The 22,194-nt window shown below is 35.6% G+C and overlaps 3 protein-coding genes across 6 annotated transcripts; all 3 read right to left on the reverse strand.

Moving 5' to 3' along the window:
• Positions 1 to 2,338: 2,338 nt before the first annotated feature.
• Positions 2,339 to 11,337, reverse strand: LOC105165513 (uncharacterized). Of its 4 annotated transcripts, none has more exons than XM_011084548.3 (19): positions 11,094 to 11,337; positions 9,962 to 10,020; positions 9,206 to 9,472; positions 8,242 to 8,666; positions 7,723 to 7,798; positions 7,545 to 7,586; positions 7,355 to 7,417; positions 7,050 to 7,099; positions 6,942 to 6,969; positions 6,491 to 6,565; positions 6,230 to 6,340; positions 6,084 to 6,144; positions 5,595 to 5,708; positions 5,031 to 5,152; positions 4,460 to 4,520; positions 4,055 to 4,102; positions 3,927 to 3,967; positions 3,066 to 3,192; positions 2,339 to 2,741 (listed from the first exon to the last, which is right to left on the reverse strand). In XM_011084548.3, exons 3-19 carry the CDS (start codon positions 9,377 to 9,379, stop codon positions 2,611 to 2,613), a joined length of 1,749 nt encoding a protein of 582 aa, XP_011082850.1. In that variant the 5' UTR covers positions 9,380 to 9,472; positions 9,962 to 10,020; positions 11,094 to 11,337; the 3' UTR covers positions 2,339 to 2,610. The 4 variants fall into 4 exon arrangements, with proteins under 4 accessions (XP_011082850.1, XP_011082849.1, XP_011082853.1 ...); XM_011084547.3 differs by having other exon boundaries at positions 9,206 to 9,475; XM_011084551.3 differs by lacking the exon at positions 9,962 to 10,020.
• A 1,746-nt stretch (positions 11,338 to 13,083) lies between these two features.
• Positions 13,084 to 15,270, reverse strand: LOC105165832 (exopolygalacturonase-like). Its single transcript, XM_020695085.2, has 4 exons — positions 14,771 to 15,270; positions 14,392 to 14,697; positions 13,766 to 14,287; positions 13,084 to 13,600 (listed from the first exon to the last, which is right to left on the reverse strand). Exons 1-4 carry the CDS (start codon positions 14,900 to 14,902, stop codon positions 13,376 to 13,378), a joined length of 1,185 nt encoding a protein of 394 aa, XP_020550744.1. The 5' UTR covers positions 14,903 to 15,270; the 3' UTR covers positions 13,084 to 13,375.
• A 1,725-nt stretch (positions 15,271 to 16,995) lies between these two features.
• Positions 16,996 to 21,951, reverse strand: CID9 (CTC-interacting domain 9). The gene is made up of 10 exons (XM_011084546.3): positions 20,944 to 21,951; positions 19,745 to 19,855; positions 19,619 to 19,663; positions 18,540 to 18,612; positions 18,325 to 18,437; positions 18,111 to 18,170; positions 17,891 to 17,938; positions 17,737 to 17,805; positions 17,356 to 17,417; positions 16,996 to 17,274 (listed from the first exon to the last, which is right to left on the reverse strand). Exons 1-10 carry the CDS (start codon positions 21,322 to 21,324, stop codon positions 17,217 to 17,219), a joined length of 1,020 nt encoding a protein of 339 aa, XP_011082848.1. The 5' UTR covers positions 21,325 to 21,951; the 3' UTR covers positions 16,996 to 17,216.
• Positions 21,952 to 22,194: the final 243 nt, after the last annotated feature.

Consider the following 22,194-nt stretch of genomic DNA (forward strand, 5'->3'; position numbering starts at 1 on the left):
AACGCATCGTCTCTTTTCTTGAAAATATATTGATATTTCTAAATCAGCTAACATATAACTATTACAACATTCATTATGCAATACATCAATATTTATAAATCAATCAATAAACTCAAGGTAAATAAAGAGAAAACATACTACTATTAAAAGTAAACAAACACTTACATCCTACGGCTCGGACTGACAACCTCTCAATTGTGAAACCTCAATCTTATCTGTCAACAAACAGATCGTCTTTTCTCTATGTCATTTATGAGGAAATCTCCATTTTCCTCAAAAAATTTCAAGTAATTTGACAATGATGCCGCTTATTTTGACTGTTATTTTAAATATGGTTATATTCATCTCCCACGAACACTACTATAAACATAATTTCTTCATTTTATAGAAACTTTTTTTTTTTTAGAATTACGATTAAAGGTGAAATAAATTGTCAAATCTTAAATGAAATGTTAATTCAGCCGTTAATTGTCCATGATCCGTGCATTTGCCAAATTTGAAAAGATTGTGAGCTTGAGTCTAATGAATGAAGGTGTTTAGTCTATTTTTAATAGTAGTATTCGTTTGCTTTAAAATTATTAATTTTTGTATCGAATATTAAAATAATATTTTAATTAATTGTGAAATATATATATATATATATATATATATTATGTGAAAGCGCGTATCATTGCTTGTACGGCATTCAACCAAGATTCTTGCATCCTCCTCCTCTACCTGGAATCTTGGATTTCAAACACAAAAGCACTCATTCACATGCCTTCACATCGGGTCAACGCGCCTTTCTACTTGCTGAAATTGCACTCTCTCTTTCCCTCGAAGAAGTTTTATGACATTATTAGAAAAGATATATATAATAAAAAAAATAATTCTTTTGTGATATTGTAAACTAACAAATTATTCTGTATAAAAAAATTAATATTTTTACTTTCTGTATTTTTAAAAATACAGAAATTTGTCCCCCTTATATTTTTCAATTAATGCAATTTACCTTCTTAGGTTGGGAAGTAAATTATTTTTATTTTACAAAATACAAAAAATAAATTATTATTATTTTTTTTATATAAAAATAATTTTTGCTAATTATAGTATCACAGAAAAATAAATTACATGAGTTTTTGCATTGTCATGGGAAGACAATCAGAATTGTGTGTATTTGATGATGAATTTTCCAGAAGCTTCTTAGAATCATCGGAGCTAATTTGTAGTGGGAGAAGACGATTAATTGGTCAAACTCAAACTCAATTGTATAGATATGACAAAAATGAGTTGGGTAGGGTTTCATAGTTTGATTGGTAAAAGTCTTGGAGGAGTGCAAGCAAGTTGGGTAAGAAAAAGTTTTCCTTGAGGGACAAGCACTTGATTCATGTCCTTAATTAATGTAGACTTTTCCGAAATTTTCATGTAGGATTTATCAAAAATAAAAACCAGAATATCACAATGGAATAGGAGGGCTTCCAGAAAAGAAACTTCTAAAACATCAAAATATTCTTTTAAAAAGAAAAAATGAATAGAAATCGTCACTTACGATGTCATAACATACACAGCGCAACAAAATGAAGTAGCTAGCTTTCCAGAGTTTATAACATTTTACCCCCTCCTGAAACGATGAATGGACTAAAGATTTTCTAAACAAAGAACTCTGAGTTTTTAAATAAAAGATAAAAAGCTTATTGTATTTCTATTTAATTTTAATCTGATAATTTTTCTATTAGAATAATCTTTGAGTGTAATCTCAGATAGATAAATATTTATTTATATCAGATATTATAAAAATAAAAAATAAATAATCAGTTGCATTCTACACGAGTAAGTGTGTCAGAAACACTACAAGAAAATTTATTATTAGTACAATTTTATTGATTATGGATTAAAATCATAATGAACAATTATGATTAAACAAAAATCAATGCAAAAATTTAGATAATCCACCATAAAAATTATTTTTACACATGGTTATGAGCTATTGAAAATGTTTTTGCAATGATTTTCAGCCACCTTGCAAAAACCACGACCAACAATCATTATGTGATTATAATTAATAATGAATTATTACGACTATTTAATTTTAATTATAATAATTAATCATGATTAAACATTAAAACAATTAGACATAATTAAAGTTTTTTCACCCTAGCCTTCCATTACAACCTTGTCTTATGAAAAAAGTACGAAAATAGATCAAGAAATCATTTGACTTTGTTCCTTTGAATGTACTTTAAATTTGATCTTGACCAAAAGTGGCCAGAAAAAAGGATCCTAAGTAACTGCCGTACATGAATTGCCAATTCATTGTCAGAGCAGCTAATTTTTTACCACTTCACAATCAAACCCAAACTGAGAATTTGTCAAAAACTATTTTTAGCACTAAAAATTGTTGTAAAAAATTTCCTCATCAGAGGGAAATATTTCATTACATAATCTCTGCAATGAATTCCAAACTGAAGACTGATAAAAATGAGAAACCAATCATAGGATTCATCAAAAGCACTAGGTAATAAAGTGAAATCTCAGGAAGAACAAGCTCCAGATATTTTGAGAGATCGAATACCGTCAGCAGCATGGCTACAGGGCGATCCAGGGTGGCGAGGAAAGGGCAAACGGAAACGCTCAGCCCAACATTTGTAATTCGGTTTCTAAAAGTGTCTTCTCTACGGCATCCGGATCGATATCCCTACGAGTTTCTTCCCACAGCTTGGTCTCGATCGCCAACCTCCGGAGCTCCAGCATACCACGCTCCACTGCGACATGCAAGCAAAGATACGCGGGCGTAATATCATTTTAATAGGAAACTAAATTTGTTTGCATCAATTTTGAAAGAAGCAATGCTGATGTAGTTGAGACATGGAAATCATTTATGTGAAGCTATACAATAGGGCCCTGTTTCGAACTATGTTTCTTGTAATAATGATGGATTTTAAATTCTTTTAATATGGAATCATCTAAATTTCTTCTTTTCCATAAAACAGTCCATCAAATCCAAATTCTTTCATCCAAATGTAGCCTAAGATCTCGAGAAAATACAGTTGCTAAGTTGTAATAGGAAAGTGAAGGGAGGAGAATACCATCCACTGCATCATGTGAAGTCGGTGGCTTGTTCCCTTGGTTGATCCAGAACTGCAGTCTTTCCTCCGCAACGTCGACCTCCACGCCTTGATTTTTCGCTCTTCTCCAGAAATACGTCAGCCAAGCCTGAAATGGCACAATAAATCGGCATGTTTTTCTTCAATTTTCCATCTGATATGAAGTGATGTACGAGATACAACATTCAAGAGTTTGTGAATTACATTGTTTTTTTTTTTATCTTTTAAATTTCTAGATTCTTCGTCTATTCTCAATCTTTTTTGATTAATTAACATTTTGTTATTAAGTCATGCAAATTCAAAATATTAATTATGCACATATAATAGTCTAATATCTTAACATAAAAATCTTAACAGTGTACTATTTTTTAATTTAAAAGGCTAAAACTAATTTCAATGTAAGAAGGCGGATGATAATTCAGTCTACACAAGAGCTCTTAAAATTTTCATATTGGATTACTTTTCGAACTTAGTGGGGTAAGTTTGATTCAAGAACAACACATTTAATATTGACATTTTATTAATCATTATTGTTTTGTAATGTACTGTCGATGCAGAGTCTGAGCCTTTTATCATGTTAGCCATTGACTGATCGATGATAATTTCTATTATAAATGTCTTTTCACAATAGGATCAAACACTTGTACAATTCACATGTTTATATATAGCATTAGATATAGATATAGATATAGATATAGATATAAATGTATGCTGTGTGGAACCAAAAACCAACCTCAGTTGCTTGTTTGACGACTTACGGCCAACAAAACCGCAACAGACAACAGATCAACAATGAATTTTCACATTTAAGGAAAAATAATTGTCGCAGGCTTGCCAACTTACCTGCTTAAGAAGCACATCTTCAGACTCCTCTTCACTCAGTTCTGGCAAAGAGTATGATTCCTGAATATGTTAGAACATCAAAACAGTAGACACAATGTAACAGGAATGAAATGTGTATAAAATTTTACCAAATGCTTCTGCAAAACTCTGGCCATCCGTCGGCAGCTTCAACTCCTCTACAATCATTGAATTAAAGACGGTGTCATCAAAGAATGAAGCCGATATTGTGAAGTTAGACTTGAAAACTAGGTGAAGGATCCTATATCAGCAAGTTCGAGGCATGGTTGTTTTTCATTTTCATTCTAGATAAGATGGTCATTCAACATAGTATCAAAGTCCAGCCATATAAGAGGTCCAAGGTTTGAATTTCATGTGCACAGGCTTGGCAGCCAGCATGTGAGGGGGGCGTGTTAGAAATTATATTAGATATTAAATGATTTTCCTCTTTAACAAGTTTGTAGATGAGGTGGTATTCGATACAAACAATTACATGGACATGTTATTACATATCCAATAAGATAATGAACCCGTACCAGATCTTACAATAGTGGGGCGACGCTTTTGTGCGAGTGTTATGGCTATTGCCTCCTCTACCTTCAAAAGAAAGGTGAATTAAAAATTAACATAGACATTGAGAACAGAAGTAGTAACACAAAATTGTTTCAACTTAAGGTCATGTTTCAGTCATTACATATAACAAATCACGTAATCTAGTGCACACTTGAGTCACATGATCTGATTTCGGAGGAGTGTGCCATTTCTCTGTAGGAAATGAATGTTCACAAGTACTAAAGAAGCAATCTTCACAATGTTCACGTTTGCAATATAATTAAAATGAGGCAGGCAAGAAGTGAAAACTAATATGATTACGTCCAATACGAATCTTTACGATGGACATTAAAGTAGACTAGTGTATGTAAATATAGAAATAGAGTACTTGACCTGAAACAGAAGTGAATAACAGAAATAGTCATCTGATCTCGTGTCAGAAAATATTCTCATGAAGAATTGAGTGAAAAGTATTAGGAAAGGGAAACCATGAGCTTCAGACAGCCATTTACGACACATACTCATAAACTGTAGGACGATGATTGAGAGGTGAACCTTAAGCGAGGTCAGTTCTCTAAGACCTTTTTCGACCAAAAGCATGCTTTCAACATTGGCCCTTTTGGAAATTTTATCCTTGTCCTCGACAATTTTCTCCCTTTCTTCCGAATCACTTTCAACTGCCAAATTGAGAGAAAAAAAGTAAGAAATAGGGGCAGCTACACAAGAATGAGCTTAGGTAGCACAAAGTAAATCACTATCGAGTCTCCAGAAGGCGAGTGGATATTTATTAGGAAAAAGAACAGAGTGGTATCTTATACGTGGTTCAGCAAATATATAGATACATCTCCATGATGCTTGTTTAGCTAATTTTGAGATTTGGTGAACCACAACTGCACCAAAATCTGGCACGACTAGAAGTGGGTAAGATTGCATCCAGCTAAAGAGCTTGTTGTTATAGATACTGCTTCTCAGAGGTTACATTGAAAGGCCCCGCTTATATGTATTAATATTTAATAGAAACAACAAAATTATGATGGCCGTATTAGAATCTTGAACGGAGAAAGCAGCAAGCATTAGCATTTACACAAATTCAGTTGTGTTATTAGATGAATTTTGTACCTGATGAATTTTCACGCTTTGCTTTCTGTCCTGCAGCCAATATAACTGCAACAGGGTGGGAAGCAAGAGATGACCAATATTCGTATCTTGCTCCAGCTATCTCAGCATGGATACCTGCACTATAAAAAATGATGTATAACTAAGCAGTCAAAGTTGCGAGCTTTGGGTCTAGACTACTGCAACCTCCTCGTCCCTTGAAAGGGCAAACAAAAGAAACGACATTCTTAAAAAGCTAGAAACAACTTCCTACCAATTGCTGCAGTTGTTTTTCTCCTCTTCTAACTTTTGTTTTCAAAACTCTCAATTTCACTACAGCTAAACTTACAATTTTTTTTACAACTTATTCCCACACAGACATAGAAGCTATTGCATACACCTCAACACTGCATTTCGATATTGTTCTTTGAAGTTTGGGACACAAAGCTCAAGAATTGGGTGTAGAATGCTAATAATTGATTCTTTAGATGTAATTGGTAATGTAAAAATTACCATGACGAACACATAAACTCCAGCATCGAGCAAGCCAAGATCTCTTGAGAACGACCTCTTCCTAAAGTGTTGACTGTCGATCACATAAGTACGAACAAATAAAAGGAAGCAGTAAAAAAGCGATGGGCTGCTGTAACTGGAGATACCATCTCTGGTCGAGTCAATATCATTCTCTGTGTCATTGTCTTAAGTGATTGAGATTCACGCTCAATATCATGGAGCTGATCCAAAGCTGCACTAGCTTCATCCCTTGCAATCTTATAGAAAATCATGTTAATCACATCTAGACCATGCCTACTAATCGTGATGCATTTTGTGAGAACTGAAAACATGTCCATGGGGAAGCTTATGAAAAGTTAGCAAAAGAAAGAGAATAAAGACAAGGTTGATATGGAGATTGTGAGTACCTCAGCTTCCGTTCGGAGAGCTGCAATTTCCTCATTACATCCACCATAGGTTTCTGCTGCTGCTTTAAGAGCAGCCTGCAACATTAAAGGTGTACGAACACAAATTTAAAGTGCATCCCAGAAGCGTTAACACCTAGCAACTACTGCATTAACCTAAAAGAACAAGGAACCAGAACCTAACTTGTCCACGGCAGCTAAATTCAGCCCGGACAAGGGAATTAATGAGATCACTCAAGTTCACTAGAAAGTGTCCAGCTTTCACAACTAAGTTTCATTTTCTGGAATAGTTCCTCGGTTCCAAGGTTTACTTTGGAACTCAGAAGTGCAACGCAAATATGAAACACAAATGTTACAATGCTAACCTATCATCCAATAGCAAACTAATGTTTACAAAAAGATATTCATGCAAAACCTGTTACCAGTAAATAGTAGCATCCATTATCCTACATACCTCTCTTCTCTGAAGGTCTGCTTCCTTCCTGCAGAATTAGCATATTGGGGAAACAACTCAGATCTAGACTCCAAGATGTTTAGGAAAAGTTTGAAATTCTTAACTTGCCTGCTTAAAAGCCGAGCTTCTAAAGATACACCTTCTCCAAAAGATGCAATCTAGCAAGAGATGGAGATTCTAATTGATATAAAAGCTAAAATCCTCCAGAAATGCAGGTAACATGTATCAGAATGTAATAAGAAAATCACATTCTTCAATCACTCTGATCAATTTAGCATTCATAATGGTTGAAGAAAATCCAGAACCTTGGTGGCGTCAACGAAAATTTGGTAAGCAAATTGTGACTTCAAGAAAGAATAGAAGAACAGATTGCAAATTTTACATCAGGAAGTTATAATAGACTGCAGGATTACCTGTTGCTCAAGCTGCCTAGTTCTTGATTCTGCTTCTTCACACCGTTCCTCCGCCATCCGAAGCTGAACCAGTAGGTTAGTTAAGATCCTAATTAATGGGGCTATACAAAATACTCAACCATTAAATTAGACTTGTAAAACAAAATCAGAAAAATATCATGTACATAATGTAATAAGCCATGCGAATCACCTTTTCCAATAAATTTTCATTTTCTTCTTGAAGCATGTCAAGCTGCAAATAAGAGGATGTGTCAAATATCCATTCTGAAATGAGATGAAAAATGCATAGCTAAGCATTTCTGGAGTTGAAACCGTGAAAGATAATTAAACTATGTCAGTAGAAATCAACCTAATATTCTTAATTGTACCTCATCTTGTAGAGCAGAAGAAGCCTGTGGCCCGCTGGGCTCTTTATATTTGAAAGTTCCAAAATCTAGCGACGTCCTGGAGATTCATGCATCAAGTATATTTAGGAGATCAGAAAACCATATGAGCTATGAGGCTTTCAGTGTTTGCATTTAAAATGATCCTGAAGAAGTCAGAGGAAATAGAACCAGATGGAGTTCTGGAGCATAAGGCATATGTCACTGGAGATCAGCAAAAGATCTATTGATGTAAGAAGTTTGTTCCCACAGGACATAATTTTGCCATAGTCTAGAGAAACCAACCACGTTTCCAGGCAAAGTTCTCAACTTTCAATTAACTAAGTAGGATTGAAAATATTATTACAATGTGCGTTCACATCATACTGAAATCCAGAATAGGGGAGCAAGTCAAAGTCAGATAACCTAAATATGAAAGAACTTCAAAAGCAATAAGCTGCTGATAGTATGTGAGTCCACAACATGTCACCTCAAACGAATGAAAAAAACAGATGATGTTTGTACCTTTTATTATCCTTGCTTTTGTCATGTTGAGACTCAGCTGCAGCTACAGATGCTCCTGGCTTTATTGGAGGTAAACTTGGTGCCAGTGGAGCAGTCTTGTCCCTTAGATTTGGCCGGCCAACTGAGGAAGAACGAGCAGACAAAGGTTGCTCCACAGAACTTGTATAAGCCAAAGTTCTTCCAGCATTAGAGCGAGCAGACGGTGGTTGTGCTTCTTCAGTGGAGTCTATCAGTTGAGATGAACGACTAGCTGTGGAAGAATGATGAGATGGAGGTGGTTCTGCGGGCTTGAGCGGAGATGGCCGAAGAAGAGATGACGAACGAGCTGATGAAGGCTGCTGTTCCACTGAGTTACCGGCTGCAGATGGTCTGATTCCTAGTGTTGGACGGGCAGATGGTGGTAGATCTACTGAGCTACGAACTGACTAGAAAGTAAGATAAAAGACTCAGGCATGTTACTGATAAGACATAATACCACTAAAATGATGGTGACTACTGCTCAATGATACCAACTAAAACTGAAAATGTAAAGAAATCAAAGAATTGTTTTCATGATCCATTGCCAATGAAGAAAAACAACTTATTCTCCACATCAACTCAGCCAACTACAAGTACTGCTAGGTCCCAACAAGAAGAGTCTGATTGCTGATAACTGGATGTGGTGGTGAAATAGCTACTATGTTTCAACTTGTAAAATTGTTCTAGATAATTTAAATTTCATATGAATGTGCTTACATGTTATCTTGCCAAAATATTAACGTAGTAGCCTACAGTAACAATGGACCACAAAATTTTGTACTTTGCCCAGGAAGGTATCAGCAAGAAATGTTGACTTTGCATCTAAACAGTGAATGTTCCATGTTTATCTCAGAATTTTTCATGAAGTTGCAACTATGTACATAAGATTTATACAAACAGATACAATCTACTGTCACATTGACCCACATGCATACCAGCTTCTTACCACTGAGGGACGATTTTTAGTTTGCCGTCCACCAGCAAGTCCTATGCCAGCTGAGGGAATGCTTTTGTCAAAATCATATAAATCATCTTCCTCCTCATCATCATCAGTTGATTGATGAGCCATTACCCGAGCAAGCCTTTGGGCGGCTGCTTTGGTATTCTGAGGTCTCTTCATGTTTGAAAGGCCAGCTGAACCTTAGTGACTGTGGTGCTCTTGATGGGCTAGGAAGACTCTTCTAGTGCAAAAACACTGGTCTCAGCTAGTTTGCTGCTGAAAACAATGCATCAAGTGCTCAATTTGTTAACCTCTTAACCCACTCCATAGCAAATAGTATTTTGGCAAGAGTTCTAATGGAATAGTAGCTTTGGTGTGAAGAAATAACTATTAATCACATGAAACCACTTCAGGATCTAAATTATGCAGTCGGACATGTCTTCTACTAGATTCACAATGTTACAATTGACAAAAAATAATGCTTCAGCAATCCTAAGTCAGCGGAAATTCTGCGTCAATGGTACAGCATTAATGCTCTAACTAAAAGGAATTTCTAGCTTACATCAGGTTTGACAAACCTAAAGAATATGGATAGAAAATGGTGTCCTAATGCTTTTCACATAGCATAAGATATTCGCCTGCATGACAATTTATTCACATGGTTTTTCTCATAGCATATCACTTCTACTTCAACGACCAACTTTCCTCTGAAGTGCTATAGGAAAAATCCAGAACATTAACCATCAAAGGAACTCAGGCTACCTCTAAAAATATTGTATCATAAGTGTCTTCTTTTCTTGACCCCTAAGGGTACATTGCATCTGCAAGAATAAGAATAACAAAATTGATAATTCATGTCTAAATATCAGAAATTAGGACTTAATATATTTCCACTCCCATTCTGAAGTACATGAAGAAATTTGCTAAGGGGATTACTGTGTTTTTCAATCGCTATGCAGACACAAATAAAGAACTGTCATGAAAATCAGCTATTAAAAGGGAAAAAACAATTTATAAGCTATACACCGATTTAATGCTGCATGTGTGTACCTATATTTACCCTTATCCGTCAAATGCAGTTAGCCATATAGATATTTTTCAACTGAATTTTCATTAACAATGGCATCTTCTCGGCTTTTTGAACTACATCAACCCATTAGAGACCATAACCCTGCATGAAACACAATCAATGCAAGCTTGTGTTCTATCTTGATTTATTCTCGCACTATCGTCATGCTTTCAATACCATAGCTATACGAAGTGCCAGTGTGTGCGATTGTGTGTGCATACACACACACACACACAAACATAGACACTTTCTGGATATCAAACAAAATTGGTGTGAAAGCTTCAGTCACTGCAAGCTAGTACACGTTCCTCAGATTGACAAAATTAAAGAAAGTAAGCTGTTGTTAAAACAGTTTTGCAACCACTTCAGTAGTCCCAAAAAGCAAGATCGTAGTCTTAACATTTACATCTTAGCATAATAACTTCATAATGTGGGACAACCAACAACAGCACAACATCCAGGTGTCTTGGCTGGCTGCAAGAATTCTTGTAACAGGTAACAAATGTCAAGAATCGATCAACATTCAAATCTATTCACAGCAACCATCAATGAACAAATGGAGACAACAGAAAACAACAGAAAAAAATGAATAAAATTAAAGTTTCTGAATCAAAGATCAATCAGAACCCACCAAAATTCTAAGCAAAATCAGATCTTTCACCCTATCCCCACCCCACCCCGCAACCCCCCCAAAAAAATATAATCTAGATTCTGTAAAATTAAACACAATGCAGCCAAATCCCGACAAGGCAAAACCAACCCACAAATCATCCTTGCATTCTAACACTTGACAATATCCCCATATGCATGGAGGATGCGGCGTACCTGACAGAAACTTCCAAGTAATTATGACGGAAATTTTTTCTGGGTGGCGCTCTACGGATCGCGGGTGGATAATCCCTTCGCTTGAGGGTAGTTACAGTAGGCGCGCTATTTGCACGGGAAGTGGAGTTGGGTTCGGAGTTTTTAAGGAATAGAGAAAAGCTGTGGCCCACGTGTGCTTCTGCATTTGCATGTTTCCTCCATGTCAATGTGCTGCTCCCATTTCCCCGTGGCGACCATGCAATTTCCCCTCTTCACATACAATAAAATAACGTTGAGTGTTTCTTGTGGGTAAAATGCTTTTTTAACCTCATAAAATAAGAATAGTTTTTATTTTGGTATCAGTCTCGTAAAATTCATGATATCATATTTTTAATTTTAAAAAGTCATGTGTATTTAATTTTAAAGCTAAGAAGGCGTTGTTTGAGACTAAAAAAAATTGTAATTTTGGATTGAAAAGGCCCCAAATTATATTTTTAGGGATTGAAAAAAAAACGTGATGTTGAGTTTTATGAAACTAAAAGCGTCACCTATCATAATTGTGGTACCAAAAAAAAATTCTATCCTTATTTTATCGGACTAAAATTTTTTGTCTTTTTCTTTTTTTTTTTATTGGGTTAACGACACTTAGAACCCTCTTAAAATGGAAAATTATACATTTATTTTAAAAAAACTGAAATTATACTTACACTCCCTGAAAATTCTTGATTTATACATGATCTTTTTTCATTAAGACTTAGACAAAAAATGTTGACATAAATAAAGAAAAATACATAAATTTTTAATTTTACTCCTTCTTTGATATTCTTATATATATTTTTGTACTTGTAAATAGATATATAATATAATATATATGGGTGATGTTAATATTACTTTTTTCCTTCATATATACAAAATTATTATATCAAAACATTAAATGAGGATTAAATTAAAATTTTATGTAATTATTTTTTGTAACGTCAATATTTTTCATTCAAATTTCAATAAAAAGGATTAGAGGTAAACAATAAATTTTTGAAAGGGGTTGTAAAATTTCAAACTTCTGTTGAAAAAAAATATATAATTTTATATTTTTGGAAAAACTTTAAATATAATTACACTCTTCTTAATTTTTTTAATAACATACAATTCAGTAATTCACTACGTCACTCAGCATTTAAATTTAAAGACTAAATTAATACACAAAATACACTCACGTTTAATATTGAATTGTGGGATAGTTGCTTCAATATGTAGTTAGGATAAAAAAGAAAAAGGAAGTTATAATAAATTAAGTTTAAATATCTTTTTTTCCAATAAATAATTTAAAGTTTTTGCTCAAACTACCAATTCAATAAGCTAAAATATAAATAAATCTGTATTCGATTTGAACTCTAAAAAATATATTTTACAGGTACTATTGTTTTTCTGCTCAGCCTATTTATTAGTTTTATACATCAGCACATTTTGAATTTTAGATCTTTGAAATTATGAAAGATTAATGTGATAAATTGTTAATGTAACTATTTAAGAGGGGGGGTTTGCAACATAATTAACCAGCTAGCTTTCAATTTTTTTTTATTTTTATTCGAATTAAGTTCGACTTAATTAATTATATAATAAATATAATATCAGTCCAAATTAAAGACAACAGTTGGGATTGAATAAAAGCAAGACTTCCTCCGGACCTAACCTAAATGAAGTGGGTTAGGGTCTAAATAACCAGTCCAGTTTAGAGTATGGATTTTTATATTTATTCATTACATCTGTTTTTCAAAATAACTCTATGTTGTACTCATAATAATAGTTAATTGGAAATTATAAATATACACTTATTTTTTTGAAAAAAATAATTATATCAATTAATTGAAGCGAAATAATATCAGTGTTTTTGTAGGTTAGACTTCTTAGGTTACGTCATTTTGAATTTCTAATTCAAGTCCCAATAAATTTGATTTGGACTAGAATTTTTTGATTTCCACATGAAACACATACAAAAACTAAAATGGAACTAACACAATCACTTAACTAATTAGGAGTTGGGGAAATTTTATGTAACAACAGAAGTAATATGAGTCTCTATGTCTACGGCACAAAACCCTCTTAAAAATCCATGAGTCAAAACCTACAAGAAACAGGAAGTACTGTTTAAGTCAAAAAGAAACACAGCACTGCATCCATCCTTTGTGTCTCATCACCACATGGAATTAAGATTGCAAAAACGACTAGCAACCTTAATCGGAGATTCTTTGTCTGATTTACTTACAATCTACTCTTAAACTGAAAGATACGTAGAATCATCGTAGCTAGCGTATGCAAGAAGGCGGATTTACTGGGGCTCGGGACCTACCATGGACGTTGGAGCATGAAGACGAGGAGACTCCCCCAGGACCTTTTAGGTTGATGTTTTCTAGTGCAATGTCATGGCATGGATTGCTCTCGCTACATTCTAGTTTCACTGCATCTTTCGTCGTAGAAGTCCCCCAAATGTTACTAAACGTAATATTGCTTATTTGAATCTTTGACGATCCCTGGAACAAATTCGTCAGTAATCAGATTTATATCATATTCATGACAGGACAATCGGTACATATCATAAGATAGACTGTATTGTCCGATTTCAGTGTTGGTTGCTATCGCGCTTTACTAATAATAATTTAAAGTATTTTATAAGAAATTAAATTGAATTAAATTACCTGTGCACTGCATAAGTTGTAGGGGCAATACTGCTGATTAATGAAGATGGGATTGTCCACATCCTCCATCACAATATTATCATACATGAAGTCCGAAGCAAACCCGCCGGCCGCTTCCGGGTCGGGCCACGTCTTGATCTGAACACCGTTAAGCGTCCCCCTGAACGTGCAGTTCACCACGCTGACGCCGCTAACCCCTTCCTCCCTGTCGGATTTCCCCAAGCTCCCGACGCTGATCCCGTGGCCTGGCCCGCAAACCACATTCGAGATACGGATCCCTTTATTACCCGGCCCGATGGATATGCAGTCGTCTCCGGTTGCTATATCCGCCGTGTCAATGGCGACATCGCCGGAGCCGCCGACGTGAATCCCGTCGGTGTTGGGACTGTCCTCGGGAGCTGATATCGTCACCCGGCTGAAGTTCAGACGGTAGCAGGAGAAGACGTTGAAATGGAAATTTTTGCTGTTGATCGACTTTATGTTGCTTATTTTTGAATCGTTCACGAAATCCAGCCGAAGAGACTGTTCATATTTACAGAAAATTACAACTCGATCCCTTAAATTTAACATAAAATAATGATTTAAAACAGAAGAAATTCAGACAAAGAGCTAGATCATGAACTCACGACAGGAAGAGGCTTGCAAGATCCAGTGCGGCAATTGTTGTAGGGCCAAGCTGAGGCACCCTGGCCATCCAACGTACCTCCGCCGTAAATCTTGAGTTTGTTGATATGCTGGAATGTGATCCAATGATCAATGAAAAATAAAGCAGGTTTAGTAGGAGCCGTCAACACTCCTTTGATCACAAACTGTTTAGGACCATTGCACGGGCCGCGGAGGATAAGAGAAGCTAAATAGTAGGATCCTGGAGGGATCAAAACCCTGCTCTTCCCCCTCCATCGGCATGCTGCAACCCAAGCTCTCATAAATGCCTACAAGAATCATAAGAGTTCTAGTCGGTCACAATTATCCATTTATTTTATCTTAGTGCAAACATGTTATTACCTTAGTGTTGTCGGTCTTGTTATCCGCAACAGCCCCGTAACGTAGGACACTGAAAACTTTGGGTCCATGGCTCCGGCACACGACCGGGAGTAGGAAAAGGGACAAGACGGCAAGAACTAGTACGGAGTTCATGATACTTAGTTTGTTGTTGTTGAGGAGGAGGATGATTTGTGAGAGTTGCAGGGCAATGTGGAATATATGGAGATGGAATAGTGAAAGCTGAATGAAACGGAAACGTAAGGAGTAAATTAAGAAGGATGATAATGGTTCTTGACTGTCTACTTACCATCACTCCATCACTAGTCGTCTTCTTCAATCTTATTCTTGTTCTTGTGTGTGTATTTAAACATGGGATAAATGAATGATGGTTAATTGTAGAAAGGAATTAAAGGGGTGGTCAAAAAAGAAACGGAAACGAGGAGTTGGATGCATTAAGTAGTACTATGTGTTAATGAATTTCAAGTATATAGGTTTTTTTAAGACAAGAAAGGGAATGCAGTGCAGAAGAAGTTGGATGAGAATTAAAGAATATTGGTAAATGCAATTTATCAAGTTTTCATTATAAGCTGAAGAGAGGTAGGGATTTGGTGAAACAGCCCTTATAATGCACCTAACTCTATTTCATCCCAATAAAAAATAAATAAATGTAAAAAGGCAATATATAGAAATTTGGACAATGTATATTTTTAAGTAGTGAGATAATTTAAAGTGCACGTCGCTGTAAGACAAATTATAGGAAAAATTTTACTCAAATTAGGTTCCGTTGAACTACATCAATCAAGAATAAATGCGATATACTTGTCATGTATTATATTTGCCTATAATTAATTGAGACCCGATCAAACCTATTCTGAATTAGAATTTTTTTTCAAATAATGATGCGGATAATGGGTTTAAGTTGGCCTAGGACCGTCCCAATTAGGAAAGATTTTGAAGTCTTAAATGGGTTTGGGGATGGATCTGATCTGGTCTTAATGGATTAGACTTAGACCCGATCCGCTCCGAACCGGGCCCGATATTTTTTTAATATATTTTATATATACTTATATGAAATATATTTGTACATATAAAAAAATATTTTAAATTTATTTATACTTACATACAATACATAAACTTAATATTTTTATAAATTGAAATCATGATATAAATACTTTATAGCCGTTCTTAATGTGTATAAATACCACATATTCTATATTTTTAATATTTTAATGCCTAAAATATGGACATATAAATTGACAAAAAATAAAAATATGAACTTTTCAATAATATTATCGTCTAATATTTACACAATTATGGTAGCATTATTTTTTAAAAAAATGTATATTTTTTAATATTTTAAAAATATTAATCGAATCCCGAGTCTGGGGCGGGTCCAAATCCAAACCCGCTCCAAACTTGGCCAGCTGCCATCTCTATTCAGTGTTTTGTGGCTAAAAATATGCCTAAAGAGCTTCCACTACTCACCTTCTCTAATCTCTATCTCCGGAAGGTAAAAATGAGAATTCATTACCGGCCAAGAAAAATAGAAATTCTGTTAGAATTATCTGAACAATTCATTTTTTAAAAAGAATATTTCATTTTGTTTTTTGTTTGCCTAATTATTACATTTCACCATTTTAAGTTATCAAGTCGTGGCGACACCCAAAAATATATGATTTTTTTTTTTTTATCATAATTACAATCAATAACGAAAAGGTGTAAACAATACGATGACGTTTAGGCAGACAGCAAAGTAAGAAGTTCAATGTACTTGGTATCGTGATTCATTTTCCATCAAAAGGACTCCAACAAACAATAATACACAATCCACCAACCCCAACAAAGACAAGGGAAACTATAACAGAAAGGCTTGATCATCATCTCACATACTACACCTCCCACTATGTGCGTCACTCTCTTCCTTCAACAAAATTCTCTTCTTTTTTTTTAAAATTTTATTTTATTTTTATACAAGGATCAAAACTGGTTCCCTCTGTCTAAGGAAAAACGGCCCAACCCTGTTCCCTCTGCAATCCATTCCCCAGAAGACTATTTCAAGCACCTAAATTTTCCATTACGTTTGCTCTTTAAACATTGCAACTATAACATATACGGAGGAATGGCAAGCAGTGATCGGCCAGAATTGCAAAACCCGACAGAGGGAAGCCTAATGTTCACTGCCAATTCAGAGTAAATGCACTGAGAAAAAGTTCCAGATTACCATTTTTCTACTGAAGCTAGTAGCATTAGATGATCAATTGGAGTAATAAGTACTCAAGTCCGGGGCCATCCCAGTTAAACTTAGATGAACATCAAGAGTTTAGTAAGTAGCAAGAAAAGGTTACTGTTCTCAGAAAGGAAAACAACGGAAACAGAGATAAGTTTCACCACCACTTCATTTTTGAAGTAGTCTCTCCCCAAGAGAACAAATGCCAACTCCCTTCTCTGATAAGGATTCTCTATCAGATTACTGTGCTCCAGGGCGGGAAACTCGTGGCCTCACAGGCGTCTTTGATGGACTTACCCTGCAATATTGTGAGACTAGTTAAGAGGGAATGTTACGGACTTGCCAGAGAAGTAGTCATGACTTAGACGACAACTTGTACCTGATGCGTTGAGATCCAAGAAGTTCACCACAGCAATCAAGGGCCAATATTGCACTCTCAGCCTGCATATGTTTATACGAGTCAACTTCTATTAAGTTCTTTTTAACTCTGTGCTTGTAGAGAGAGTAAGTTTCAAGAATCAAATTTGCAGCTGAAGTGGTTTCTCTGTCTTCTCATAACGTGTCTGAAATGTATTAACAATTACACGACTCTGACCATCTCAAATTTCTCCAGCTAGTCATTTGGTGATAAGATTTTTCTATTTTGATTGTAACCAGATACCTATTTACACGGTATGATGTTGTTTTGGAGAAGCAGCATTGCTGGAAGCAAGAGACTAAAACAATACTCTAGCAGTTGCAGTCAGAAAGAGTAAAGTACCATGAAAAATTCAACAAAAGCAATTCGCGTAGAGTGCATCTGATCCCCTAATAGCCTCAGGCGGGAAACCTACAATTAAGAGATTTATCCAGTTATTGGACAAATTAAGCTGACAAGCTGCAAAACTAAACCCTGTTATGGAATTTATGCATACCTCACCGCATCTTGTTTCAAAGAAATTCTTGACATCAGCCTGAGAAACCTGCTCAGGACAACACATGTAAACATGAATATATTTTAATATCTCACTTCCATGTCATCCATGACAATAAGAGCATCATAACCCGCAGATTGTTTTATCAGATTAGATGTGGCAGCACTTGAAAAATATGCAGAAAATATAAGGTATTACAACACTAACATGTCACGTGTACCTTCTTATCAATGTTTGTGCAGTAGACTGTTCTGGCGCACATCTCACGTTCATCCTCTGACTACACAAACAATCCATTGGAGTTATATGTGACGAAATTTAACTCGAACACATAAACATGAGAAAGAAACAAGATAAATGTGAAGTGCGAACTGGGGGGAGGAGGGATATTAAGAAAATTGTTCACGTTACAGGATTGTTGCAAATCTTCTTACCCTGGGGAGGAATGTAGGGTTCACAGGAAGAATCGCAGTTTTAGAAGGCAAGACCTTGACAGGAGAGAAACCTAACAGCGTTCCATACAGGCTAAGAGAAGCTCTTGCAGAATCTGATAACATTAGTGGTATGAGGTAAGATAAGGTTTAAAAGATTAGACAAACATGTTAAGTTTCTCTAAGGAAGAGGGAATGGAAAGAAAAAGATTGCTTACACTCATCAGCAAATTCTACAAAAGCAAAGCGAAGACGGGAATGTGGATCACCACAAACTCGACAATCAACAACCTACAAAGTAAATAGAAGACATAGAAGTGGAAGATATCATCAAGATATGCCTTGTTTATCGTTCAGGAGACAAATATGTACGATATATTCACTTAAATGAGAATGGCGAAAATTCTCCAGGCAAAAGGGGGAGGTGGCTATCACAACAAAGGAGAGTCAGATTTACAGACAAAACTTGATGGACAATTTTCTCAACAAACAACATGATTTACTTTTAAAGATCAGTCTGGTTGATAATGTTGCACCATGATGATACCTCACAAAATAATGCAGCATGTGCCACCCTCATCATATATGCACATACAGAGCTACTCCATGAGAAGGGATGCTAGTGCTCTTAGGTATGAAATATCAGTCGTCAAAGAGCAACTAAGGTAGTAACTATAGAATGGCCACATTAGCAAACTCAGGGAACATGACAAACATGTAAAAGGGTAGGCACGTGTGTTTTTCTCATGACTCAGATATGATACCATGAAATAATTACTTCAATCTCCTGAAAACTGATATGGAGTGGGTGGTACCAAGAGGAGAGGGATATCCATTAGAATGGCATAACTACATATAAGTACTTATTTGGTGCCTAAACACGCTATATATTCTCATTGGAGTCTCTTTATACCCGTTTGTCAAAGCAGGTCAAGCTATAACATGATGAGCTGCATTCGTCCTACAGAAAATCCCCTCCTATGTTGCACCGCATTATGGTTCTTCTAACAATAAATTGCAATTGAACTTGCCAAGCAGCTGTACCTGCAATAGCAATAAGATTTTTCCATCTAAATCTTGAGCTGGTTTCTGATTTGCCTAAATGAGCCCAGCTGAAGTGCAGTTTACATTGTCTATAACGTGGGATCATAAGCCTATGATGATTAGTCAGCTGCTTCTTTATAGCATTTGAAGTTTCACAAACTCAACAATATCAGAGACCATCAAATTGCAACGTTTGTACGGTATCCTAAAATCTAGAGCAGAAAAAAATAATCTACTAAGCAGAGTGACTGACCTGTCCATAGGCGCTGAATAAGGCAGCAAGCTGCTCCTCCGTGATCTTTTTTAAGAGGCAAGAAAATCTTATCAATAAGAATTACAGGAATTGCTAAGATACAATGAAATTCATAACTTTACGTACATTGTGATCAATGTCCGAAACATAGACAGTTCGTCTAATGCTATCTTCTCTTTGAGCTCTGAACGCTCTGCCATTCATTCTCTTCCGACCCTGGTTGTAGTTATTTCTTCTCTGACAAAACAAAGCACAACGGGAGCACCATTAGGGAAAAAATAAGCAAGAGAATGTAACAGTCTTGATTATAAACATATGAAGCATGCACATAGTCCAACCCAGAGATAATGACATGCAAAAACTTGAAGTGAAACAACATGATGAAGTAGTGATGTGGTGACATATGACAAAGCATTAGATTAACAATCAATTTTTCAAACAATCAGATATTATGTGATTGCTAATTCCAATGTAAATCAATAATGAGATTCATGCATGTAAGTGCATTTATGTATACTATCCAAAATGTGAGTCCTTGTGTACTCAACCTCGGATTGTCAATGGGCCACGTCTATTGTCAAGACCAAGTGAATCTCAGCAATTAAAATGAAAATTGAAGTTAATAACAAACCTAACAACAATAATCTAAAAAGAATACACCTCAGAACTAATTGTAAGATCATTTCCATAACCACAAATGTAAAAAAAATCTATTCTTTTTCCAACCAAAATGTAGAAAATCTTGGCGTGATAGAAGCATATGGTAGTTTCAACTTCAACTTGCCGCAGAAAGAACAATGCAAAAGCAGTAACAGATCTGGATGGAAATAGTTAACAGCTAACAGAAACCTTTTCACATTAATATACAAAACGAGTTGGTTCACTACAGAAATTAGACAAAGGCACTCATCCCTTGTGCTATGACAACTCTAATCTAGAAAATCCTTTCTGCAAGTACAAATAAAAAATCAATCTTGAATCCTCCTGGCCGACAATGTATCATGTCATCATAACTCCAATGCAAAAGCAGTTAATCATAACATAAGAACTACGTTAAAAGAATTAACAAGAAAAGCTCCCCAATTTTTATTAAAAGAATTCCACCAGGAGTTCTATGACTTTAAAAGGAATTTCTCATTTTTAAATAAGCATCATACTGCAAACTAATTGAATGCCACAAACCAGAAGAATTCAATTCAAAATCATGTAACGATTATAAGAATCAATCCCACAATTAAAATCACGCTCCATAAATTACAAACTGATTAATCAAATCAATAAACCAGCAAGGTGAAAAATAATCCATGAAACAACTGAATTTATACCCTTTGATGATTCGGGAAACCATCATTTCCCAAATTCTTATTGATAGGCACAAAATTGAAAGCCCCCATTTGGCCTTGATAATGCGAGGAAGGAACAAACTCCTTGGCCAGGGGGTTCAACTTCAGCTTCTTCCACATATCCACAAGTTCCTTCATTTCAAGTTCCGATTTCGAACCTGAATTGGAATTCAAATCAGACTCCTTAACACCATCAGCTACATCAGTTTCCCCAGCCTTCTCAGTATTGGAATTATCATATTTTTCAAGATTCTTTTCACTGGTGGGAATGGTGTTCTTTGGTGATGAAGGCTCAAGAACAGCAGCAGGGGACTCCATTCCCAATACTGCTGCTTCACCAGACACCTCTGCACCGGCAGCCATGGAATCAAGAAAACCCCACAAACACAAAAGGCCCAAAATTTGCTACAATAAAGAAACAATAAACAGCTATCCACAGAAGAATTCCGACTCAAGTCTATAAATAAAAAAAACTCCAATCTTTCTTGTGTTCCTTCCCTCAAAGATAAAAACCCAATCTTTTTTATATCTCTACACGAGCATAGAGATCAGTCCAGAAAGGGTTTTTTCTCTGTTTCAGATTCCGGTGATCTCTGTATAGAATCTAGTTGGATTCTCCCAATGTATGTGTACGCATATAACTCAATAGAGGGCCTAAAACCAAAAACCCATTTGGTGAAAAAGGTAGAAAAGTGATCTGAAAGAGAGAGAAAGATAAGAGAGAAACTAATGCGAAAGATACAATATTCTTGAAGGGTTTTCTGTAACAAATTTTTGATCACAAGTGGCAGTGGTTTTTGTTGGTGGTTTATGGAATGAACCAACAGGTGGCCTTGCCTTGGCTTTTCTCTACCCTTCTTTTTGTTGTTGCTCAAGAGAGAGAGTGCGTATGTATACCTCTACATACATATGTACATACTATACACAATGTATACATACATATACGCTAGAGATAAAGCAGGAGAGAGAAATGAGAGAGTTGAAAGCGTATTAAAGTTAGGAACGTCAAAAATGGGGGAGATGGGGGTGGAGGTGGGGGTGGGGGGGTAGGGTACTCTGTGTGTGTGTGTGTGCGTGAGAGAGAGAGAGAGGGGTAACGTAAGATGACTATTTGAGGTTGGCTTTTGTATTGTTTGTTATTTTGTGCGACAGAGGATATGGCTTTCATAAATCATAACTGCCTCTTTTTGTTGGGATTCTAATTTACATTTCCTTATCTCTTCTTTCTCGTTT

This window comes from Sesamum indicum, linkage group LG12 (assembly GCF_026168435.1).
Source record: "Sesamum indicum cultivar Baizhima isolate 11 linkage group LG12, ASM2616843v1, whole genome shotgun sequence".
Taxonomy (NCBI): Eukaryota; Viridiplantae; Streptophyta; class Magnoliopsida; order Lamiales; family Pedaliaceae; genus Sesamum; species Sesamum indicum.